Source organism: Chelonia mydas, chromosome 1, assembly GCF_015237465.2.
Source record: "Chelonia mydas isolate rCheMyd1 chromosome 1, rCheMyd1.pri.v2, whole genome shotgun sequence".
In the NCBI taxonomy this organism is placed as follows: domain Eukaryota; kingdom Metazoa; phylum Chordata; order Testudines; family Cheloniidae; genus Chelonia; species Chelonia mydas.
In genome coordinates this window covers 283,765,972-283,788,009 of record NC_057849.1, presented here as the reverse complement: position 1 = coordinate 283,788,009, position 22,038 = coordinate 283,765,972, and the positions used below count along the sequence as shown (strand labels likewise).

Here is a 22,038-nt window from a genome sequence, read left to right as displayed (position 1 = left end):
CCCATTATGAACTCCTTGTGCATGGGAGACCAAGCCCAGTAAAGGGGGTTGCAGAGAAGAGGCATACACTTTTGTTTTTCTCCAGGCAGCTACACCACTCATCAGTGCAGAGTGACAGTGGTTGAAGATTTCCCTTTGCAGCAGGCTAGACTTTCTTCTGAAATAGGTTATATTGCTGCAAAGCCAGGATGCATGACCTGGGTTTTGCCACTGCCCTAAAAGTTTAAGATATTTTTCTCTGGATTAAACCCTGAAATAATACTGTACAAGTTCCATTAAAAATGCTTTGAATCATGACTAGAGATGGTCCAACTGATCGTTAAGTGAGAAATGGCTTTTTGACAAAATTGAAACTTTAAGAGGAAAATTCCTGGTCTTGTTGAAATTTTTCATTTTTTGAGAATTTCAAATTGGAATTTTTTCCAACTTTTTAGAAAAAAGCATTTAAAGTTTGTTTTGGTGAGGGGAAAAAACTTTCACTTTTTATACTATTCCCTTTTTACAATGGGGTGGTGAAAGAGGAGTGGAAAGCTTAAAAAAGCAAAATCAAAGTGGTGGTGGTGTTTTCCCCACCAAAATAAAATGAAAACATCCAAAAATGCTGTGAAAAGTTTTGAACAAAACAGAAGCATTTTCATTTTTTGAATTTTTCATAAAATGCACTTACCTCTTTTTCAACCAGCTCTAATCATGACACTACAAAATAATCAGTGTTTTCAGCTTGGTCTTTCTCTCTTCTAGTTTGGCTAAATATACCACAGTAAATAGGAACTTCTAATTTATAATTTTTAAATGTATGAAATGTCTGTTTTGTCTCCCTTCAAGGAAAGTATACTCAATGATTTCCAGAAACTTGATAGCAGTTAGTCAACAAGGTAAGTTAGTGCTGAAAGGCCTTTTTTGTGGGGGAGAAAGTGATCTTTATTAATGCAAAAGTCCTGAACCTGTATTAACTTACTTTGTAGGTGATATTCAGTTAACTTCAATCATTGATAGATGACGTAATTATTATCACTTTTTTGTAGCACTGTTGGAGATGAATTGCATCTTTTACAAATAAATTGTTTAAGGTTATGGGTCTAGCACAGAAAATGGGCTTGAACTTGCTCATAGTGAAGTCAGTGGCAAAACTTTCATTGGCTTCAGTGGAAACCGGATAAGGCATTATGTGCAGACTTTGATTCTGCTTTCTTTACGTACTCAACTCACACTAAGAAATGTATTTTAAAAACAAAATATTTGAATATTGGTTCATCCTTAACTACCCTGTCTAATTTGAGTTAACATTTCTCTTGTAATAGTTTACATGATAAACAATAAAAGTAGCAGGAAAAAAATCTATATACTTTGTTCTTATGAGTTTAATAAATCCATATATAATTTCATAAAATAGACTATGGTCTAATTAAATTTATTCACATCTGCAAGAGAAGGATGGATAATGCAGCTGTGATGTAACTTAAATTTAAGAAATGAGTGAAATGAAAGTTAAATATGGGGTGATTTTTTTTTTTTTTTTTAAAGGCTCTTAAATCTACATTTATACATGTGTAATCTGCTTGATTTTCCAAAGTATGGAGCACCTGACATCTCCCATTGGCTTCAGTGGGTACAGTTGGGTACTCAACACTTGAAAATCAGGCACCTGCCTAAATATGGACTTTGGGGCTTAAAGTTAGGCTCCTATTTTTGAAAATCTTGGCCAGAACAGCAGAGTGGAAGGATAGAAGTAGAGAAGATCTCAAAGATAAAATCTGGTCAAATAAAGAGGGTATGTGCTTACTATACTTAACTTTGTTCTAAATGGATACCTTTTGTTGTGAAAATAACTAGTTGCATTGTGTAGTTCAGGGTCCATTCTGACAATGTAGTTAGAACAATTATTTCTATGTCTTAGTAGTATATTAGTGACTGTAAACATCTCTTGCAGAGCTTGATATCTTCTTTTGTAAACCAGTGGATCTTGTATGTGTCCCCTTGTAAATAGTGTAGAATCATTCTGTTGATACCTAGCTAAAAAGTGTATTTCTTTCATCTGTGAGGAATCCCAAAACACAGTTACATTTCTTTTTTCTTATAATTGTGTATGTAATGTAACAAAGAAAACCTTGAACCTTTCTTAACATTTACAGAATCACTTCATACTCGTAAGTATACTCTGAATTAAGATTTAAAACAATGTGTACAAAGTATTTGCAGTATATTTTTACAATTTTCACAGCAGTCCCTTGAGCCTGCAGATATTTCCTTTCTGATGCATTGCATTATGTATTTTTCTTTTTCAGAGTCTATGGAAGCAAACGTATCTGAGAATGAGACCAGGTGCCAACTTGAAAAAGGCAATGTTCTAAAGGTGATCTAACTACTTGATACATTCTAACATATACACTCTTTCAACTTTCACAACTTCAGTTGCTTTACCATTGAGATTTGGATGCAGTTGAAAGATTAAAATTAATTTCATCCTATCCACATTACTACTGTGCTTACTTAGTATTTTTGTTAAACAGGAATCCATGCAAGAGTTAGTTGACGAAAAACAGACATCCCCAAATTTGACTGCTAGACCAACTACCTCTTCTAGGAGGATGCTTAGTGAATCTGGTATGTGCACATTTATAATGCAGGATTTTCAATATTTTATACCTTTCAAGAGTATGTACACCTAGAGCAAACTTGTATGTCACTGGCTCATGTCATCTTTTGTGGGGGAGTCCACATTTTCATGTTTTTAGCCATTGTGAAAGGTACCAGATTGACAGCCCTGGAGAATGAGCTTCTCTGCTTATCCATAGAATAGATACAATGTGGGTAATGGCAATACAGGCTTCCTCACATGTTTGTACGTCTCCTGGCACAGCGGGTTCAATCTTTTTTTTTTTTTTTTTTCCATTTATGGACCCCTAAAAAATTTCGACTGCAGGTACGGATCCCTTTGGGAATCTTTGACATAGTGAAAACCACTGTCCTAGCACAATGGGGCTCTGGTCCATGACTAGGTGCTATGATAATACATACAATAACCTCACCAGCATGGTGCAGTCTTGATCTGCAAGGACTACCGGTAGGGTGATAGGGTAGCTCAGTCTCCATGACTTTTCAGTCCTCTGCCTTTATACTGATGTCACCAACAAGGTATCAGTGGTGTTTTCTTTGTGATGTGGACATCTTTTCACACACTGCACTGAGACTATCAAACTGATGTCAGGTAACTCTTCAGACAACCACCAGATTATAACTTTTGGTTGCTGTTTGTAACCTACTTGTATTGGATTTAAGCCAGTGACATGGGGTGAAAGGCTCTATTTTATCCAGTTATCTTGGTCCAGATTTTCAAAAGTATTTAGTCACCTAAATACGTCTGATTGGCCCTCTGATTCTCTTCTCTACCTCTCCCCTCTACATGACAACTTAATATTTATTGGTTAATGCATTCTTTAACATCTGAGGTGTTGATTCTGATATTTAGTAGCTGTGGGTTTATATTTCGTAGTTGAGTGGGTGGGTTTTTTGAGTTATGTTTAAACTTTCAACCTCTTGGTAGTGACACTTCATAACTTTCAATTATATGTAATACACACTGGTAATTTCCACACCAACCTGCATTTTATCACTTATCTGGTGATTCTTGATAGTTGTGATAAATTGAGTAACAATAACCTTTCACATAAAATCATAGCATGCAATATTTATTTTTTTTTCCTATGTTCAGTAATATTTTGTTCAGTTGTTTGATCTGTGTAAAGTATTTCTGATATGCTTGACTTTGTAGTATTTAGGCAGCAGTCATCCTAGCCTATCATAAAACTGTACTGCATTTATAAGCCATTCACGCTACATTAAAAGAACTCTTTAATGTTGTAACTCAAACTGGTGAAAGGATGAAAATTCACAGTTAAGGATTATAACTTGTAATACTTACACACAACCCAGAGTAATCAGGTGTTCTGTTGTGCCTGCTTATTGCAAGCTTAATCATTAACTCTGTTTTTGCATCCATTTGTCAGTTTATTACAGCCTTAAAATTCTTTTGATATAGTGTTTTTATGTACACTGTTTTTTTAATTTGTAGGAAATCTTCCCCTTAAACCACTATGCTCGTTACATTGGGATGATAGCGGCTCCTTTGGAGCCGCTACTATTTCACTGTAAATGTTTAGAAACCGTGTGTTGGCATGTTATCAGTGCCTCATGGAGAGATGACAACTTAATGAGGACAACGATGGACAGGAGCAACGGTTGGGCCTGGGGGCATCTAAGTTTGAAGGTTGGGGCTCTCAGGGCGAAAAAAGAAAAGAGAGGGACTGAGCCAAGAAGCATCAAGGGAAAGTAAGAGGAGTCACAAAGTATGTACAAGTGTTTTGTTCTTGTGTTTTTTTTAAAACTAAAGATGCCAGGCTTAGAGGCCCTGGGGTGGATTTTTCAAACTTTTTTTACAGTGCAAAGAAAGTATTGGGCAGTAGAGTGAAAGGCACCTGTAGGTGGCAGCAGGCTCTGTTGAATGGTCATTGAACCGATTTGCCAATCCTGGTAGGGAATTTCACTCCACTGCATTTATTACATACTGACTTGGCAGCTGCTTATTAAGCCTTCGTCAAGTTCATTTATAATGCCTTTTCTTAATATCAGTGGAGTTGAATTTTGATACATTTATCCCCAAAATGCTGTCTCCCTACTCCCTCCCTCCCTCATGCTACCAGAGTCTAAAACGTCAGTGTTTTTTAGTTCTTCGGCTTAAAACAATGTTTCCACAGTTGATAGCTTGAACATCATGTTTTAGCCTTGAAGGAATTTTTAGTATGGACTTTTATACCCCTTGCAAATTGGGTTTATAATAGAAATTCTGATACCAATAAATATACTATTGCATGCTATGCTAAAATAAAATCCCCGATTTCCGGAGGTGGCCGGGAGTTCGTTCTTATGATTCCTTAATCATAGTATCTACTGCCTGGAGAAATGACCATTTATAGGGCAGTCAGCGAAAAACAGCCTCTGAAATGTCAATCTTTTGCCCATTTTACACCATTTTCTTTTAGGAATATGGCAAGAATGTGTTTCATTGTCTTTTTAAAATGGGTCAGGTGCCTTTATTTAATTTTCCATTGAAAAACACTGAATAATTTTAATATTAAAGTTCTGAATAAGTAAAATCCAGTTTAAACATCTACTAAAATGCATGTAACGTGGACTTCATAGATGCCTTTGGATTAATAAGCTTTTTCTCTCTGACACAGAAGAAAATTCTTCAGATGAACAACCTAGTGAAAGAAGAAAACGGCATAAGTCAGACAGCATTTCGCTCACATTTGATGAAAGCCTTTCTTGGTGTGTTGTAAGTGGACTATGCTGCGAAGGAAGCAACAGCAGCGACTCAATAGACTCTGCAAGTCCTGTAAGCAAGATGTATTTTTAATTATGTTGAGTTCTCAAATTTCCCAGACATGCATCTTGATTATCACCTTAATATTTGAAACAAATAATGCTTCTAGTGATGTCAGAGAACCTGAGTTGTATTTTATGTGGCTTGGATCACAAAACTTAAGAATAGAATTTTCTTAAATCTTCATTATGAAAAGTGGTGCCTCTGAATTGTGTATGAATATCTGTATTCCCAGTGAGAGTGTGTTTCGTGATTAGAGTAAGTTATTTACACTTCTCAGTTTCCCATCTGTAAAATATGGGTTAATATTTACACACCTTTGTTAAAGTATTTTGAGATTTGATAAAAGATGCTGTAAGTATTATAAAATCTCAGTACACAGAAGTGAAATATTTGTTAAATTCACACACAATATCATCTGCTTTTCTGTATATTTTAAATGTTAGCAAATGTAAGTTCAAACTTCGCTTGTGTTATATTTCAACATACTAGTTTTGGAGCCAGTTCCAATATTCTTTTCATTCATTTAAAAATAATTTTTAAAGGTTTTATTAGTCCAATAATATATTTCTGAATGGTGCAACTGCAGGAGAAATCCCAATATCTTGAGTGGTATGAGGTATTTGGCTGAGACATGACTATTTTATCTCTGGCCCACAGCCATTTAAACAGTGTTTCTCTTTACTGTTATGTTTAAATACACATGTAGCAGTATGAGTCATAAGAATGGAATAATGAAGTTAAATATATTCACCCCTCCCCTTTTTATTCAGGATCTTCATGCCAGTTCATTAAGCGAAAACTCTGATTGGTTTGACCAGAGTTCTGTTTCAGACCAGTTCAGTGTTGAGTTTGAAGTTGAGTCCATTTATTCAGAAGATTATAGCCATAATGAAGAAGGACAAGAGCTCACAGATGAAGATGATGAGGCATGTATATTCCTCTTCCCCCCCCCCCTCCCAGCTAAATCTGAAATGTTATAGCAGAAGCATTTTGTTGGAATTCAATATGAAACATTTCCATAGTCGTCTTTCATGACTGTGTGTGCTGTATGGCAAATATGTACTGCCATTCTTTATACTGAGTTTTCTTTGTACAAATTTAATCATGATTCTGCAAGAAGCTCCATGTAGGCAGAGCTCCATTGGGGTCATTTATAGGGCCTGAAGGGACCATTACAGTGATTTAATCTGACTTCCTCCGTAACATAGGCCATAGAATTTAATCCAGTAAAATTCACTGTCTGGCTGTTGAAGTCACTGAGGTTCAGTGCAGGGTCAGGAGTCCACTTATGCATGGTTTCTTGCAGGATAAAGGTCTTAGCTTGGAATATGTATATAGAACTTTATTGGAAGAAAACCTCATAATTTTTGAAAGGCAAAACATATTAAATAGCATATTTATCTGCATAAAGTTAAAAGTGAATAGAAGTATTTTTAGAATACATTTTTAGAAACTATTTAAGATCTTGTATCAGGGGTTGCCAAACTTACTGACTCTGAGCCGCATACGACAGTCTTCAGAACCAAGACACACCTGCTGGGGCTCGGAGCTTCAGTCCGGCGGGAGGTGCCTGCCGGGGCTTGGGGTTTCAACCCCGCTCCCGCTGAAGCCCCAAGCCCTGGCAAGCATGCCCTGTGGGGCTGAAACTCAGAGCCCCCACACCCCACCGCTAGGCAGAAGCCCCTACCCCACCACCCTGCTGCAAGTCAGAGGGCCCAAGCTCCCCTCCCCAAGTATGGTAGGTGGAGAATGGTGGGAGTGTGGGGGGCTCCATGAGCCACACTTCAACAGTAAAAGAATCGCATGCGGCTCATGAGCCACGGTTTGGCCACTCCTATCTTATATTATTAAGAGACCGCATAGGTAGCCTTAAAAATTCCAAATAGTGAGCTCTGTGGTGCAGTGTATTAGAATTAGTGTCTTTCATTTACTGTGTTGACTAGTGAAATATCTGTGTTGCTAAAGCTTTTGTTCACAATTGACATTATCCATTTGAGGGGGGCCCACTGTTGTCTGTCTATATTGTAAATCTTCCAAGAGGTTGTTCCCAAATGAGAACAAAAGTTTTTAGAGCTAGTAATTGATTACAGTGTCTGTACCCGTAAGTAGTAGAGCTCCTCTCTTAATTCGGTACACCAAGAAAATGCGTGTAGTATGTAGCCACATCATCTAGAACTTTAGCAAGTACTATTTTCTATCTGATAAAAAGTTTAAACAAATATATTCTGTCAGGTGTGCTTTACTGCTTGTTCAGGGTTGTTTTTTAATAAAACATTTAAAATTGAAAACCAAGTAAAAGGAAGTTAAAATATATTTTCTTCCATCAGGTATATCAGGTGACGATATATCAGACTGAAGAGAGTGATGCTGATTCATTCGATGAAGATCCTGAAATATCACTAGCTGTGAGTAAATCCTTGGTTCATGCAAAATCACAAGTCTTGTGAAATGAAAGACCAGGACTGGGAACATATATGAATTCCGTGGATACTGCAGTGATTTTAAAAATAAAATCTGGCTTTTTCTTGCATTAAAAGGAAAATGATAGTTTGAGGTCTTTCAGTTACCGACCTATAAATCAGTCTTTCTCTCTGCCGTTTTAAAGTTGTGGATACAGGAATTTCAAATTTTACTGGCTCACTCAGAGTAAAGGGCACACAGTTTAGAGCCTAGACCTAACTTTTTGTTTAAAACACAAAGGAAGGATTTTTTTTTTAAAAAAAAAGCTTTTTAATTTTTTTAGAAACCAAAAGCTAGCATTGTTTTTGTCTACAAGAAAACAAAATAAAACTGGCCACTTTTAATTTCAGTGTCCAATCTGAGTGAAATAAAGAAAATAGCAAAAAAAGTATATTGAAAATTCACTAAGGATAAAGGAACTGTTTTTAAATTGTCTAGAAGATTGAAAAGATCAGTTTCTGTATTTTTTTGTGTATAGTAAAGTTTTTTAAATTTCAGCACATTGGCTTGTCAGAATATCTGAATTCAGAATTTGACATGTCTTTAAAACTAAATACTAAAACATGGAACATTTCTTTAAATTGCCATTATGAACACAGAGATGCATAGGAGAATTAGTGATCCAGATCATGTCATTGGCTGAGCTGCCTTAATCATGCTCGTATTGTGGAGCCAGCTGTAATGATACCTCTGGGAATATAAAGAGGTTTTTTTTTTTTTTTTTTTTTTTTTAAATGTCAAACAGAATATTTTTAAAGTTACTTTGTCTAGATTTAAATAGGTGATATACCTTTATTTCTTATTGCTCTTCATTCACAGTTCATGTCTGAGTAGAAAAAGACATCCAAAACAAGCATTTTAATTATGGTGTTGCCAGTTGCAGCTCCATAGTTAAGGTTAAGTTTGCCACTCCTCAAAATTACAACACTCTGAGAATGGAATTTATATAAATTTGTTAAATACCTTTAGGAGTGAAAATGAATTTTAAAATGTCTTTTAAGGAGTTGAACATCCAGTGTTAGTCAAATTGAGGTTTTTTGGGGAAGGCTCTTGAATAATGCACACATATCAAACATTTCATATAGTTTAAACTCACTGAAATCTTGAGTAGACTACACTTGAAAAAATTTTTTAGGATTACTGATCGTTTTTTCACAGTATTCATAATTGGAAGTTTTTCCTTCAGCAGAGACTGGAGAATAGTGTTCTACTTCAGAGAATTTCAGAAAAAAGTGCTCTTTTAAAATAGCTGCCACCTTCAGTTGTTTTCAGTAGTACTGAAGCCACAGGTTTCCCCCAGTTGGTAATTTTTGAGAAGAGCTAATTGTTCTCAGTACAACCAAATATTATTCTCCGCCTTGTGACCTCATAGGGTCTACCTGCTAAAGGCAGGTTGTCATCTCCTTGGGAACAATGGGAAGCTATAGCCATTTGTAATGATGATATTGACCTATGATCTCATTTACATTAAGAACAATGGGTAATGGCAGCCATTTTGAAACAGGGCAATTCTTTGTGAGTTTCTCCAAAGAAGATTGTATGCACCAGACTCTCTTACTTGCAGGTGTAAACTTTCAGTTAAGAAAAATGGCAGAAAATTATCATTAATCCTAAATGTTTCCTAATACCATTGGGAGTGGGTAGGAAAATCAAGTTAATCTGACCTGGGACAACAAACACAAAAATGGCTTAATCACAAACAGGTTAGATTGGGGGAGGGGAGAACGGCAGTGATACTTCTCAAGTTCTGTACACAGAATAAATTCTGCCACATGATATGGCGCTCTCAGTAGATTGTGCAGATACTCAAAATAGGTTCACACATCCTCCTGGATCTCAGGCTCCATTCAGTGAGGCTCATGTGCTCCACTGGCTTTTTGGAGGAACCCAGATGCTCCTCTGCGGTCTGCTAGGTTTTTCCTTGACTGGAGACAGAAAACAATGGGATACTTGTCCCAAGGCCACTGACTAGTGGTACCAGAATAAGCTGTCACTCACAGTAGATTACAGATCTTCACAGTATGATTTTCCTTCTCCTTTTGTATATGCTTTGAATAATGAGTTATTGACGTTTGAAGTATTATTATTGGGTGATAGTTAGCACCCACTAAGATAAATGAATCAGCTCACGTACCCCTTGGAATTGTTTCAGGTTCTGCAAATGGAGACAGACATCATTGCATCAGTTACACTCTGTTCAAATTTTCAAGGCTCAGTAACCTAACGGCTAGAGACGTTTATTTAAAGAAATATAGTGTACTGGGATCATGAAGGCAGCGTAAGAGAGGTTCCAGTATGATGTACTGCTGCGTACAACATAAAATGGAATCTTGTTCTGTAAATGAGTTTAGTATATGGTGTTATTACAAGGTAGATGTAAAGGTATTTGAGTGCCGTAAATGTGCATTTCTATACCTTAACATGTTTGGATTTCTTTTATGTTTAACCTTAACTCAGAATATCCTGGGTTTATAATGCTTGGTTTTAGGATAATTACAGCATCCCTGTAATGTGTTTTTCCTAAATTACTGATAAGTAGTTGCAACCGTAATTTCACTTTAACATAGTTTTATTTTTCTGGAAATATATATGCAGATAGTCTGTGCAATGTGCAAACTTACATTAGAGAGGTAGAAGATCAGTTGCTAAAACATATCATGGAATAGATTTGAGTCTAGCTCTAATGATAGTACTAACTGTATACAGTTTTGGTACACTGCCTGTGTAACGTATTTTCCTTGGCATAGTTGTTTACTTGTTCAGTTTTGAGAGAGTTTTACACCCAAATTTTTAATTGCAAGGAGGGGGAAAAAAATCATATGTGCTATCGTTACAAGATTGAGAAATTGTGGTGTAATTGATCTTAACTTTCCTCTTCCTAAAGCTCTTTCCATCTTAAAATGTGATGATTGACCAATTCTGTGTACAAATATTGAGTAAATACTTTAGCAGTAACATAAAGAATCTCCTTTAGATTTTTTTCTATAATAGTAGGAATGCCAAATAGCTTAACTGTTTAACTTTTAATTCACTAAAGGATTATTGGAAGTGCACTAAATGCAATGAAATGAACCCTCCCCTTCCGCGGCATTGCCCCAGATGCTGGGCTCTTCGTGAGGACTGGCTTCCTGATGAAAAGAATGACGACAAATCTGAAAAGCGAAAATTGGAAAGTTCCACACAGCTAGAGCATGAAGAGGGTTTTGATGTTCCCGACTGTAAGAAAGTGAAAATGAATGAAGATAAAGAACTAAGTGTTGAAGAAAGTGAGGATACAACAGCACAAACTTCTGAATCCCAGGAAAGTGAGGAATACTCTCAGCCATCTACATCTAGCAATATCTTTTGTAGCAGCCAAGAGGATTGCAAAGAACCTGAGAAAAAAGAGTCAGAAGACAAAGAGGAAAGTATGGAATGCAGTCTACCCCTTTCTAGCATAGAGCCCTGTGTCATATGTCAGAGCAGACCTAAAAATGGCTGTATAGTTCATGGCAAGACAGGACATCTTATGTCATGTTTTACTTGTGCAAGGAAACTGAAAAAGCGGAATAAACCCTGTCCAGTCTGTAGACAGCCAATTCAGATGATTGTGCTAACTTATTTTAGTTAGAAGGAACTTCAGCATAACTGTGCAACAAAGTTTCAACAGACCTTCCATACAAATTTCCATAGACTCTTACAATTAAGAGAGTAAGAAACTATTTTTGTATGTTTAACTAAAAACATATTTTGGTTGATTTTTCTTTCTTTTGATTTTAATGAAAAGTTGATGTCTTCATTAGGCATTTGGGGAGATTTTAAAGTACCCAAATTCCTGAAACTTATTTCTATGTTAGGGGATCTGACACAACAAGAATTACACATCACAAGCAGATCAGTAATGACTCTTGTACAACTGAATAGAATGTCCATTTTAAAATAATGAATTTAATGCTTTTGAGAAATGAGAGAGTTCTCAAGTTTCATTATTGTGAAAATCAATTTTCTTTTCCTCGGTAAGAATGAATAGATTTCATAATTTCAACCTTCCCATCTTTCTACAAATTCCGGTATTTGTTCCTTAGTCAAGTTATTGGGGAAAATCAGAACTTCTTAAGAAATCCCTAGGAAAATTCCTATTTTGAAAAATAAAATTTTGACTTGGTCATTGCTGAGAATTCAATTTATTTATCAAAGTAGGTAAATTGGGGGAAATACTTCTGAGACCGCTTCAGATCACCAGAAGATGTGAAAGTTAGTAAAGAATTAGAGTAATTAATTTAGACCAAAAATTGGAATGAGCGAAGAATGAAATTAGGGTAGAGACTAGCCTTTTATTTCAGTAAAATGCAAGTATACGTTTCAGGTGCTATAAAAATGATTACTACTGATAAGTAATTGATTTGAATTCAGCTTTGATTGGTAGTAACCAAAGATGTTTGTCACATCACTCCTGTGAAATGATTTTGAGACCTGTTTCATATGATTTGGTAGTCTGTCCTGTTGCTAATAGATAAGTAACCACATCTGAGTTTGGCACATTTGACTGGCCCAGCAGAGGGGGCCAAAGACTCAATGGACGTGGTGACTTTAAAAAAAACAAAACAAAAAACCATGTTCGCTATGAAAACACATTAGTGGAGCAGTGTTGGGGAAGTTTATACTTCTACTGTACCTGTGTCCAGTGTTGTCAGTGTACCACATTTCATGAGCATTACGTTCACTTAAATAAGACCAAATATACCAAACCCTTCAGAGAGAGCAAAAGCAGCATGGTGATATTTTGCATAAGGGTGGTTTTTTAGTTCAGTAGTTTTTTTTAATTGAATCTGTGATTCTCTGTTTTTGTCAGGGTTTTTCTGAATATTGAAGAGTTGTGAGGTGGTAGATTGGCCGGTTATATACTGAAATCAGACTTTAATATAAAATGTTGATCAAAATTTTGATATTACCTTTTTGGACAAAAATGAAAAATCTGTAAAATTAAATATCATTAAAACTAGTGTGTCCAGTTCCTTGGTAACTCTTTTCAGTAATGAATTTTAAAAAAATCTCACCATACTTGCCCTCTCCTCCACCCTCCCACCCTTCCCAAATTCTCTGTCTTGTGAAATTTCTCTGTACTTTTTATGTTGCTGAATATTTTGTGTGTTTGTGGTGAATTCCAAGAATGCAGTGAAAGTGTGTATTTACATAGAATTTTTTTAAAAATGCTGTTAAGTTACTCAGTTGAACTGGTATTTTGAGGATAAAAATATAAGGTTTTGGATCATTTTGACGAGACTATTGTGCAAAAATGTGGCTTTCTTCTCTTGCTTAATGAGGTCCTCTTGCAGAGTGTAATATTGAGAAGAGACATGCAGATTTTGGGGCTTTCTGATTTCAAGGGCAGCATTCCAAAGTAGTTTAACCAATAAAGAATGGTGAAAACGGGAGAACCGTTCATTTAGTGACTTCAGATACTGAGGCCCGGTGTAAACAAAAGTTATACGATTTTCAATATATCAGTTGTCATTTTAGCATACGTGCAAAGTGCCTCATGCGGCAAGTGACCAGGATTCATCACCGAATTTGGTCTGCTGGTTGGATCATTGGCTTTCCCAGTTTGGGCCGGGTATTGATGGGGAATGCAACATGAATGCTAATCGTTGGTTAAGGGGTACATCTCCTCTAAGTTGGACACAGCTATACCAGTATAATTATACTTATAGCATTATAAATTATTTGTTATAAATTATTTCCTCATGGGAATGGGTATAACTCTGTCTGCAGTAGGGGCTGTACTGCTATAGCTGTTCTGGTAAAAGATCACATCCCTAACTGTAATAGTTATACTGGTATGTGTAGACCAGGCCTGAGAGACACTAAAGACAGGGATATAGAAAAGCAGATTACAGAGCAATTAACAGAACCAGAAATTATACAGTCAAATCTTACTAAACCGCACAATAAGTATTCTTCTATCCTCACTTCTGAAAAAAGATTGAATTGCCAAGGACTGCAGTGAGGTTTCATTTTACTAAGACTTACTTATTTTTACATTTTTGTAGTATTTTTTGAATTATGGACATAAATAACTCCATATTGTACTATTGCAAATAAGTGAACAAAACAATTTTTTGTGGCGTTTTCCTTTTTAAATTTTGATCACTTACAGATTCTTAAATTTCAGCAGTTTGCTAGCTGGAAGGATAAAGTTAGTCTCTAATAAAACTGTCTGGGCATATAGTCTCTTCAGCTTTGTCCCTTCTCTTAGGCCTGGCCCACACGGGGGAGAGGGTGTGGGAGGGGGGAATTGATCTAAGTTACGCAACTTCAGCTACGTGAATAACATTGCTGAAGTCAATGTACTTAGATCTCACTGTGGTGTCTTCGCTGCGGTGAGTCGATCGCTGATGTTCCCCCGTCAACTCTGCCTGCTCCTCTCGCTCCAGTGGATACTAGAGTCAACGGGAGAGCGCTCGCCGGTTGATTTATCGTATCTAGAGTAGACATGATAAATCGACCCCTGCTGGATTGATCGCTGCCTGTCAATCCTGCTCCTGCGGGTACTGTAGACACTCCCTTAGTCACTTGGGGAGCAACACCATGAATGCTCTTACAAGAGAGCAGCCTGGCTCCCTTCCTCCAAAAGGATTTGGTTGCCCCTCTCTCATGTACAGCCTTTTCTAATCAATGTGTATTGGAAAGAAGGGCCCAGACATTTCAATAGGGATGGAGTAACCTATAGAATTTTGGAATAGGCTATAGCGATGGTGGCAGGATTTCTGTGGTGCTGCTTCTGTCACAATACAGAAACACCATTCCATCTTCAGGCAGATGCTTCTTTGTAGTTGAGAGTTATTTTTAAACCTACAGAACTTCTTTTTGTAAAGCATCTCCTTGCACAGCGGCCGCTTATTACGGTAAAAAGAAAGGAGGACTTGTGGCACCTTAGATCCGATGAAGTGAGCTGTAGATCACAAAAGCTTATGCTCAAGTACATTTGTTAGTCTCTAAGGTGCCACAAGTCCTCCTTGTCGTGAATACGGACTAACACGGCTGCTACTCTGAAACCTGTTGTTATTATGGTATGTTACTTCATAAATATAACTATGATAAAACTTGCAGACAACTTCTGTTTTGGATGCGGGAGATCAGAACCAAACAGGAAAGTGATCTGGGGGCTGTTAAGAGTAGTGGGGGCTGTAGAGAATAAGGAAACATCAATGTAAAGTCATATGTTCAGAAAGAGGCAGTAAATACTGTTGCTACTAAGGGTTTTAACTCTCTCTCTCTCTCTCTCTGTCTCTCTCTCTCTCTCATACAATTTGCATCATAACAAAATACTGCCGCCTCTTCCTAGAGAATTGCCCCTCTAGTTAGCACAGTGGGTATCTATTTTTCATCATTCCCTGCTTTGGAGAACGTCGATTATATAATTTCCTTTTATAAAAAATATTTTTTCCCCCCCTTAGAGTAGGGTACCCTTTGCTTAGTTGTCAAGTTTAGCAAAGGAATAAAACAAATAAGCAGTCCACAAAGTTGGATTCCTAGTGTAGGCTATTCTGTGTAACCCTTGGAATGCTAGGAACCTGCCCATAGCCAAATTGATTTTGTAATAGTATGACTAGGAAATCTTCTGACAGTTAAAGGATAAAGAATTTTTTTGTACAAATTGTGGAAATGGGCCGGTAAAATCTTTTCCCCTCCTCACAGCACTGTGGAACTGGATATGTCAGGGCTTCCATGTCCTTGGGCAGACTTCTGTGTCATGGAAAATCAATATATTTCTGTCAGAATTAGGTCTTCCAGGAGTACTGTGTGCATTCTTGAGTGCTGCATATGAAGTACTTTATCACCAAAAAAAATTTATAAATTTTCCTCGTATTGTAAAAAACCAAGCTTTACCCCAAAATATATGCTATTTACGTAAAAGCAAAGACACTCCTACGACGTGGCAGCTGTCCTAAGAAACCAAGTTATCAGGGTTTCCTATCATATCCTCTCAACATTCTAATCTTGTGAGGCTTTCTTTCAAGATTCAGAGATTGAAAAGAAAGTAGAGAAGTTACCATGTACCCGAATGAAAATTTTCAAGTACTTTTCCAGTACTTTGCTAATAAGTCTGAGAATGGCATTCATAAACATGTCTTAAAAATAAATTGGAGCACCTCAGCAATCCTATCAAATGGCAATTTTCTATATTGAAGTCCCAAGTTGAAGTCTGCACCCGACTCAGTTTTTCACATGTATCTGACCCATATGTTGAGGACCAAGAGTTCATCATGAATTGTACTCCAGTTTTTCTAAAACTAGGCAAATTAAACCCAAAGCAGGGTTAATGGTGAGCAACCTTCAGTACATCTCCCTGTCTTATTTACCTTTATTACTTTATTTTGTGCAGTAATCAATGCAAAACAAAGTTCACAGGCATATTACTCGTATGTTGAGCTCTCTGAAATTCTACTTATTTAATATCAGGTTAGTTTTAAGTCTTAATTTATCACTTGTAAATATTCTTGTATTTTTGGAGACTTAGCAATGTTTGCCAGTTTTAATTTATTGAGTGGGTGGGGGGTGGACAGGAGGAGAGACAAGGTGGGTGAAGTAATATCTTTTATTGGACAAAACTTCTGTTGGGGTGAGACAAGCTTTCGAGTTTTTCTTCAGGTCCGAGACAGGTACTCCTAGCATCACAGCTAAATGAAAGCTGGAACAGATTGTTTAGAGTAAGTAGTTAGAACATATTCTAATCTAAGGGACCATTCAAGGTAGAGTGGTCTGTTTAACACCTCTGCAGTCATAAGTCAAAAAGAGGGAGTTAGTGGATTGCAGATGATTGTAATGAACCATAAATCCAGTGTCTGTTCAGGCCAGGAATTTTAGTGTCTACCAGAGTTGTAAATTTAAGCTTCCAAGCTTATCTTTTGAAAATGTTGTTCAGGTTTCCTTTGAGGAGGATGAGGAGTGATACATCAGATATAATGTGATCACTTTGTGAAAAGTGTTCAGGCACAGGTGATTGGGTGTTTGGTTTTTTTTATCATTTTTGTGTGTGAATTCATTTGAGAACCTAACGGTTGTCTGGTTTCACCCACACAGTTGTTGGGGCATTTAGACACCTGTAAGGTAAGTTTTAACATTTAGATAAAAAGAGAATATTTTTAAGTGTAGTTGCATTTTAAAAGAGCAGAGATCTTGTGATGATGGAGTGGGGCAGAAGCACAGGAAGGTTTATAGGAAAGCCATGAGATTGGAGTTTTCTCTTTCCCCTCTCAATGAAATTTGCAAGCTAAAACTACAAAAAGTAGTAAACAAAAAAGAAGTAGAGAGAAGGTAGCTGAGAGTTATCTGAAAATTCTAAAGGTGCCTGTGGTGGGGTGGTTACCCTGCTGTGCCTCGAAGGGCTTAAAACAGCCCTAAGAGAGGGCTATAGCTGGAGGAAAGTTAGGCTGGTTGGGGGAAGTAGCCACAGGTGGGGCCATGCCCGAATCAGGCCACAGCTGGTCCTATAAGAGGGCTGTTAGCCAGGAGCTGAGACAGACGCTCTCTCTAGCTACATGGAGAGAGGAGGACCTGGCTGCCTAGGAAGCTGAGGAGGGTACCTAGCAGTGCTGGGGAAGGGCAGAGGGAGCTGGGGAGCTCCAGCCTAGCAGAGTCCCACGCTGCAGGCCAAGGTAAAGGCCCACGAAAGGGTACTAAGGCTGCAGAGGAGCAGCCCAGACCTAGACAGAGGCAGCTGGTCCGACCCCCCTTGCCGATGATGAGTGGTACAGACTACAGTCTGCCCCAGGAGCGGGGGCTAGATGATGACTGACAGTAGCCAGGGGGCAGAACCCTAATCTAGAAGGGCACCAGGGTCCGGGAGGGGCAGGGTCCAGCAGCAGGCGAGACACCGACTGGCAGAGGGCGCTCCTGGCTGAAAAGAGCTAATTCCCTGGACAACCAGCAGGAGGCACTGCAGCGGTGAGTCGTTGCCCCTTGACAGTGCTGTAGTAGGAAAAAGTCCTTCAGCAGCAACACTTTTCACAGCTAGAGTGCTATTGAATCTCTGGCTGCAGCCCAGGGGTTCAGGATTAGTTCTTTGTGCTGGTCATATTGGCGTTTATTCAGTAGAGGGACTAGCTGCATGACCAGAGGCCCTAAGAGAAATTATATTTGTTTATGGATTCAGTTTGGCTGTGAATAAGGAACCCACAAAGGTGAATGACTGGATGGGTGACCTAGATCAGTGGTTCTCAATCAGGGGTCTTCGAGCAGGTTTCAGGGAGTCTGCCAAGCAGGGCAGGCGTTAGACACACTGGGGCCCAAGGCAGAAAGCTGAAGGCCTGAGCAATTTACTATACGGGGCCCTCTGTGGCTTCGGGCCTGGGCAGTTGCCCTGCTTGCTACCTTCTAACGCCAGCTCTGGCTTTTATATGCAGAAAAACAGTTGTGGAACAGGTGGGTCATGGAGTTTTTATAGCATGTTGCAGGGAGCCTCAGAAAGGAAAAGGCTGAGAACCTCTGACCTAGACATGAATTAAATCTTTAAGACTGCAGAGTTTTCAATAATGGTCTTATATTCCTTCATAGACTTGACTTCTGTGCATTCAAAGCATATAGGAATCAAGTACCATTGGTACAGTGATTTGAAATTATTCTTACAGTACAACAAACAAAAGAGGTCTTCCATACCAATTTCCATGTTTTAGTTTGTGTTCTTGGAGTTTTAGGGCCTATGGTATCTGTGATAACGAGAACACTGATGGAATCGCAGAATTAAAACAATAACACAGAATCTAGGGTCGCAGAAGCAGGTGGGCAGAGTGGGCTACATGGCTGAGCTATGTGCAGCTGCTGGAGGTAAGAGCAGTGGGGAGAAGGGCATGGGGGGCAAGGGATTCATGGGGAGGAGGTGCAGGGGGTTAGGGACACAAGGGTGTGCAAGAGTTAGGGGAGAAGAGCCAGCATCAGGGATTTAAGGGCAACTTCTGGGAATTCAGTTCCTTGCTGTGTCAGTTTCATGTTGGGAGTTGCAGACTCCAGCCATGCAACAAAACATTGATCAGTACAGCGAGCTACCACCTCTCACCTCCCTTAACCAGGAGCGTGTGAACAATAGTTGTTGTTTCTGCACAGTACTCAGAATGACCCCATCTCAGGTCCACTGGATCTTTGCACTTATTGGAAGATTATGATTGTGCCTAAAGTAGCAGAGGTTGCCCTACCTTACATCTTCCCTGTAAGCTCTGTAAAGACAGAGAGAAGCTTTAGGGAAATATAAAAATCTATTTACAGCCAAGAGGGAATCACTTTCTGACAAAAATACTAAAAGGCATATTGTACCACAATGCAGATGTCTGCCAGAGATGGCAAAAATAATATTTAAGCATCAGTTTGTAATGCTCCTCAGCAATAAACAGTTGATTTGATATTTTGAAATGATTTAATCAAATTTGAAATGAAGCATTCCTTCAGACTATAGGAAGCTTTAAAGTACTTACATTAATTTAAAATGGCAACAATGACTGCTGCAAGGATAAATTGTTTTGAGTGCATTTTTTTTATTTTTTAATTATTCAAATCTGAATTCAGGTAAATTGACACGGTAAGAAGCTCTTTCTTCTGGTGACTTGTGTTATTGTTCAGCAAAGTAATTTTGGTCATATTACTGAGTGCTACTTTAAGAAGTGTTTTAAAATGTGTTACTTTTACTATGTACTGTGTATCTGCAGGATGTTTTGTTATAGGATTTTTTGGTAAAATCAGTTTTTTTTCCCATTGCAATCCAATTCTGAACATTTTAATGAATTTATAGAAAGGCTATTTAATTGTCAATGTGCATCAAACAATTTTGATTAAAAACATAGATGGAATTATTTTTTTAAAAAATGAAATAAATAAATCCAAAGATCCACAATAATAAAACTGATTTCAGAGGGCCCTAGATGTTTTAGGTATTTCATTAGCATCGTTCCTGTGTCAGTTCTAAATTCATCTCTTTAGAAGAGTGTGCCTGGTTCAAAATTAGTACTATCCAAGACATCAACAAAAATTGCTTTTATGTTTCAGATTTCAAGTCTTCATAACATACTTTAAGATAAAGTATAGATACTATGATTTCCAAAATTTAAGTAAGTCTTAAGTTATTTGTGAATGGATTAGAGAGAAGGGGAAATTTTCTTGTTTGTGAATATCTACTGGTGTTATCCTATAAAAGTCTCAGAGTCAAAACAAAGTTTAGCAGTAGCCAACTTACTGGTTAGATATTTAAGCACTATTGATACTGCAGGGCTTATTTCAATTAAGTGCTATCAACTAATGCATATTAGCACTTTTAAATAAAGATTCCAATTAAATTTGGAAAAACCATCATATGTATTCAAGAGGATCTGGATATCAGGTTTGATTATCTAGCTGATTTAGAAAGGGTAACAGCTACATAAAACTAAATCTATTTATCGAAGGTATTAAAATTGAATAGCAATGTTGTCTGTAGATCATTGTATTATCATTATTTCATTTGCTAGAAAGTGGTGGTTAAATGTGGTGATGTCTCCAAAGCGCTCTATGTGAGCACAAAGTTTAATGCAAAATTTAGTCGCCTGACTCCTTTATATAAAAAAAAATCCTAAACAAAAACTATTAATTTCCCCACGCTTTTGCAAGTGTTCCCCTGTACTTTTGAACATCCGTGGAAACAGTTTTTAAACAAACAAAAACCCTTGCATTGTTTTCAACTGCTATAAACCAGCATGGTATGATTGTATCAGAACCGGAAAGTGAAATGATTAGACGAAGTGGTGACTTGTCCAAGATGAGAGATGAACAAATGAAAAGTAAATTCGTTGTTTCCATTTTAGTAATCTAAGAGGCTGTTGGGTAAGAAGGGTACTCGTGGACGGTGGGTATAATAGGCCAAGGGAGGCTTAAGTTTCCCCAAACAGGCTGCGCTGCTGCTGAAAGGGTGCCTGGGCCATGCCCCGGCCCGCACTTCACCTTGAGGCCCTGCTCCTGTGTCTCGCTCTTTCCCTGTGGTCCTGCCCATGCTGCCTCTTCCCCTGAGGCCCCCGGCCTCTCATGCCTCTTAACCTCCTCCCCCATGGTTCCTACCGCTTGCGGTCTCTTCGCTCTGAGAGGCATGAGCGGCGCAGGAAGGGGAGCCCTTTGGAGAAGGGGGCAGAGAAGCACAGGCAGTGGGCAGGGGAACGAGTGGGGGGCAGGCTTTGGGATGGAGCAGGGGGCAGGGCCATGGTCCTGGCACCGGTGGCCCTCCCACCCTTCTAGGGAGCTTCCCGCGCTCGGTCCAAGCCTATGAGGTTACTTTAGAGTCGCGTCGTCCATGAGGTTACTTTAGAGTAATTTTTTTATGTGACAGTGGCTTTTAAACCAGTTTAAAAAACAGTTTAACAACTAATTAGCTTGAACCATGTGTGTATTGCTGAACAGCTGTGTCTGACCTCTTTACAACTGAGCAACAAATATAGAGTTATGTAGAAAAATGGGGGGCAGGGGGAGAGAGGCAACCTATCTACTTGGTTACTACTTCTAAGTGACCTATATTATTTTACTCAATAGCACTAACACTATAAAAATTCCAAGTGATTGAATCTTTGTAGTATATTGTAAATGTTAATATTTATTAGCAATACTTTAGAAATCTGGTATATTTCCCCTTGGTCTTTGTAAATATTGCCCTTAAGTTAAAAAGTGGTGGTTTTTTTTTTTAAAAGGACAAACTGTTTGCAAACTGAATTATACAATGGACAGCATGGTGGATTAAATAAATCCTGAAAGTATTTGCTCCGTCCTGCAGTTTTTCTGCATGCAGAATTCCTTTGGTCTTTGAGAATGTATATGGATTACAGGATTGTGCCCTTGCTCATTTAAAATAAGACCACCCTGCTTTGCAGTGATTTCAAACAGCTGTGCAATATAGACACCACTCATAGATGCATCAATATTTTAATGGCTTAAAATTTTAATCAAAATATTTTGAGAGGATTTGTAATAGCAAATATCAGTACTATCCATCAGTGTCCATTAAAATTAAATAGCATTAAAAAAGTGCACGTACTACAGTTTTCTTTAAAAGAAACAAATTTTTCATTGCTGGAAAAAATATGCAGGATATATTAAAATTGTTTTAGTGTCTTTTGTTGTACGAAATCACAACTCTTAAGGAACTCAAGGTTTTATTTTCTGTTTATAAAATAGAGCACATGTAATAAAGAATCTTTTGAAATCCC

At 37.9% G+C, this 22,038-nt stretch overlaps 1 protein-coding gene across 3 annotated transcripts in view; it reads left to right on the top strand.

The window, feature by feature from the left end:
- MDM2 (MDM2 proto-oncogene) overlaps window positions 1-22,038 on the top strand; it is a 29,107-nt gene extending 7,069 nt beyond the window's left edge. For all 3 annotated transcript variants that reach the window (XM_037886927.2, XM_037886931.2, XM_037886937.2), the window contains 7 exons: window positions 826-875; window positions 2,286-2,353; window positions 2,511-2,604; window positions 5,238-5,395; window positions 6,157-6,312; window positions 7,714-7,791; window positions 10,884-22,038. In XM_037886927.2, coding sequence (XP_037742855.1) covers window positions 826-875; window positions 2,286-2,353; window positions 2,511-2,604; window positions 5,238-5,395; window positions 6,157-6,312; window positions 7,714-7,791; window positions 10,884-11,456 — 1,177 coding nt within the window. In that variant the 3' untranslated portion in view covers window positions 11,457-22,038. The remainder of the gene's footprint in view (window positions 1-825; window positions 876-2,285; window positions 2,354-2,510; window positions 2,605-5,237; window positions 5,396-6,156; window positions 6,313-7,713; window positions 7,792-10,883) is intronic.